This window comes from Drosophila teissieri, unplaced genomic scaffold (assembly GCF_016746235.2).
Source record: "Drosophila teissieri strain GT53w unplaced genomic scaffold, Prin_Dtei_1.1 Segkk62_quiver_pilon_scaf, whole genome shotgun sequence".
Taxonomy (NCBI): domain Eukaryota; kingdom Metazoa; phylum Arthropoda; class Insecta; order Diptera; family Drosophilidae; genus Drosophila; species Drosophila teissieri.
Genome location: NW_025225022.1, coordinates 1 through 3,911, shown reverse-complemented (window position 1 = coordinate 3,911; position 3,911 = coordinate 1). Strand labels below are relative to the sequence as shown.

The window sequence follows — 3,911 nt, the reverse complement described above, 5'->3', positions numbered from 1 at the left end:
TCATCATCAAAAATTGGAAAAAAATTTTTAAAAAATGCATTTTTTTTGGTAAACACAGTTTGATTGGAAATTTAATTACGAATTCAACGAGATATGACATTCCATATTTGGACCCATGTTTCAAATGTTCTGATCAAAATACTGATATTTAAATCGCAAAAAAACAGAAAATCGATTTTCGGACAAAATCCAAAAATCATCATCAAAAATTGGAAAAAAATTTTTAAAAAAATGAATTTTTTTTGGTAAACACAGTTTGATTGGGAATTTAATTACGTATTCAACGCGTAGAGTAATTCAGTTTACTATAAGATGTTTAGATTTATTATTCAGTTGGGCCGAAATCCCGGCGGTATTGCAATACCGGGCCAACCCGCGATAGAGGTGGAGCAAGCTCCTAGCACTCCGTCTGATTCCAAAAATCAGTTTAACATTTGTTGTTCTCCAATGGAGGAACTATCAGATGTTAAGCTGATAAGAACAGATTTAAAAAAAAATTAGCCATATGGCCAGTAAATGTTTGCCTGCCTCTGGGGCAGGCTGTTGTATTTTTATTTTTTTCTTTTTCAAATTTTATATTATTATTTAATTATTTTTAATTTTTATTCTTTAATTGGAGGGAGCTTCACTTGGCAGGGTGAACTGCCTGATCCCGGATACATGCTCCACATAGATGTCCCGGGACCACCTGATGGTGTCGGCCACCATCAGTCTGCGCATCAGGCCAGCATAAAACCTGGAGACACCCAAAGTCTTGAGGACCCTTTCGTTCTTAGGGTCCCACGAGCCCAAGGCTCCGACAATGAATGCCTCCAGTTTTACCTGGTATCCCATGGCGCGCAGGGCTTCAGCTAGGGGGCGGTATTTTTCTTCTTTCTCGCCCCTCGCGTTATCAAACGCTTCAGTCCCGTTCTCGAACGGAACAGTCACGTCAACTATGACGATTTTTCTGCTCCGTTCGTCGCGCCATACCAGGTCCGGCCTGAGGGCCGCCATGTCCTCGGCGACCCCTTCCACGCGGCAGTTCACCCTGGGGGTCCCCAGCCGTGAGCCAGCCTTGGCGAGGCGATCCATCACCGCGTTGTGCCTCTGCTGTATTGCGTTTGAGTGGTGCATGCAGTGGCACAACACGTGTGGAACGCTCTCCAGCTGATATCCACAGACCCGCAGCGCTTGTCGCCGCTGCCCCATCGGATCGCTCCGTTGACTGGGAGGACTCCCAGTCGGGCTCTGTGGATAAACCGCCAGTCAGCAAACCTGGTAAAGCTACCGTCGCGTATGAACGCGTTGCTGACTGGGGTTAGCGTGGAGAGCTTCGCCACCTTCCCCTGGTCGGGTTTATTTAGGAGGATGGTCAGGAACTCATCCTGAGCTGCGCACCTGAGACGTTGGATGAGTTGGGACCTGGAGTTCGAGTCGGTGGCCACTGGTCGGTTTCTTTGTCCTCTACACTCGACCAGTAGCTCACCTCCTCTCCAGGCCCAACGCACCCCCAGATGCACAGCTTGCCTTTTGGTGGTCATCCGCACCCTCGACCAGAATCCGGCGTCGCCAAAGCTGGCTGTCTCCCCGGATAGAGTGGAGCCTGAGAGAAAGTGGGCCATCTCGTCGCCGGATGGCTCCCGGTTTATTTTTCGTTTTACCGCTTCTCTCAGGCCTTCTCTTGCAATCCGGGAGACGACCTCCCCAGGGCAGGACACCATGCGGTGAGCCTGGGTGATAGTTGCCAATATAGATGAAGGTAGTATGCCCGCTCCACCTTTCTTCAGCGGGGTGTACACTACCTCCGCGCTCGCCCTCTGCGGCAGATACAGCCATTTTTTGATGTGTTCTTTTATGGCTGTATCCAGATGACGCAGCGGGGCCCGCAAGGTGGCGCCACTTCGTAGCACGAAGTCAAGCTTCGGTGCCACGAAGGTGCGGGCCGCGTCGATCTTTTGCCACGGGGCGAGCAGCGAGTCATCTATCTTGGCGATGTCCCCAACTATCGCTTCCATCGCTGCCCTGGGTGTTTGGTCCACGTTTAGACCCACGGGGATGCCGAGATATTCGTAGGCATCCCCCTCTGTCATTGCCGGTATTGGCGTGCCACGGACGAGGAAGCCGGTCTGCACTGGCCTCCGCGAGGATTTCTTCCCCGTGAGGTGTAGGGTCGCGCACTTCCCGGGGTTGAAGTGCAGACCGGCTTCTATTGCGGCGTCGTCCGCAGCACGCAACAAGGACCTCATCTCCTCTGGGGAGCTCGCAATTAGCACCAGGTCATCGGCGTACGCCAGCGTGCTAATGCGGCTCCCATAGAGCAGGTACCCCGCGTTGACGGTTTTGACTTTGCGAAGTACCCGCTCTATTGCGATGTTGAAGAGGATTGGGCTGGCTGGGCAGCCCTGTCTGACCCCCGCTTCGATCGGGATCTCTTCCGACATGCCATCAATGGTTTTGGCGGTGGTCGCGGCGCCGGTGGCCAACTGGTGGATTATGGTCCGGATCCTCGAGGGGATCCCCATACCGGCGACCGCGTCCATGATGGTGGCATGCGGAATCGACCCGAACGCGTTGGACAGGTCCATCCAGTCCATGATGAGGTCCTTGCCTTGGCGTCTGCTCTCCTCCAGCACTTGGCCAAGAACAAAATTGTGTTCATGGCAGCCTTCGTGCTGGAGGAAGCCCTTCTGCTCCTCGCTGAGCTTCCTCCGTTAGTGAGGAACGCCGTCAGCCTGTCTGCCATGACGGCCGCGAACAATTTGGGGATGGTGTCACCCATGGAAAGAGGCCTCCAATTTGACAGGTCAGTTCTGTCCCCTTTCTTGTGGATTAAGACCGTTCTGGACTTTTTCCACAGATCGGGGACATGACCTGTCCTCAGGCAGGCGTTGAATACTGCCGTGAGCATGGAGGCCTTCGGGTCTGTTTTCTTCAAATTTCCATAGGTGACACCATCGGGACCCGGCGCAGAGCTGTGTGTCCTTCTCAGGCGTGCGAGCACCTCCTCCTGTGTGAGGGGACTCACGAGCGTGTCCACGCGGGCCTCTTCTCCTGGCACGCACCAAGCGGGCCAATCAAAGGGCCGCACACGCTCGTCGGCATTTCTGGCGAACATCTGCCTGAGATGGGCGTACACAGCTCTGCCTGGCAGATCGCAGGGGGGAGAGGACTGCCCCAGGACTTCTCGCATGGCGCGAGGTCGATTGGTCCTGTATATCTGTTGGATCCTCTTCGCTGCGTCTGCCAGTGCTTGCGGTCCGCGCCTACCCTGTGAGGTGGGCTCGCCACCTTCCAGTGCGTCCACTGGCACCCGTGACAACGGGGCTCAGCGCAGGATGGGGCCTGTTCCCGGGAAGCATCGCGCGGCTCGGCGTCGTGCAGAGTACGCGCCTGCTTGTGGGGACAGGCGTACCGCGTTCGCTGGCTCTCGTCGTCACAGGGCTCAGCGCTGACTGTCTCGGAGAGGGGGCGGGGAGTGGTCCAGCTGGGTTCGGGGCTGTGGCTGCTTCCACGAGCATCCCGTGGGCGTCTGTGGTGGTCTCGGGGTGGCTCGCGGCCACATGGGCTTTGAGCTGCTTCATACCCCGAGGCATATCAGCACCACAGACCCGGCAACGGTATGTAATAACCACTTGTGGGTGGCGCCGGGTTATGTGCTGATATGCCGCAGCGTACGTGCCGTATTCGCCAGCGACCTAGTGGGATGCATCTCGGACGCATCCATGCATATGGAGCACCGGAATGGTCCCACGAAGGGTAGGCAAACACGTGCACTCGCTGAGACGCCATGATTGTTGGAATTTAGAGATATTTTGATCGCTTTTATGACTTTGTTTAAGAATTATATTTAAATTTTAAAATTTTATTTAAAAAATTTTGTTTAAAATTTAGACAATGAATTACAAAGACCAGGACTTTTTCGTAAAAAA

The 3,911-nt window shown here is 53.8% G+C and overlaps 1 protein-coding gene and 1 non-coding gene across 2 annotated transcripts; both read right to left on the bottom strand.

The window, feature by feature from the left end:
- Nucleotides 1–328: 328 nt before the first annotated feature.
- LOC122625747 lies at nt 329–521 on the bottom strand. The gene has a single exon (XR_006326654.1). It is a non-coding gene; the product is annotated as a U2 spliceosomal RNA (small nuclear RNA).
- An 88-nt stretch (nt 522–609) lies between these two features.
- On the bottom strand, nt 610–3,172 carry LOC122625746. The gene is made up of 3 exons (XM_043805812.1): nt 2,854–3,172; nt 1,296–2,614; nt 610–1,230 (listed from the first exon to the last, which is right to left on the bottom strand). The coding sequence occupies exons 1-3, from the start codon at nt 3,170–3,172 to the stop codon at nt 610–612; spliced, it is 2,259 nt and encodes a 752-aa protein (XP_043661747.1).
- Nucleotides 3,173–3,911: the final 739 nt, after the last annotated feature.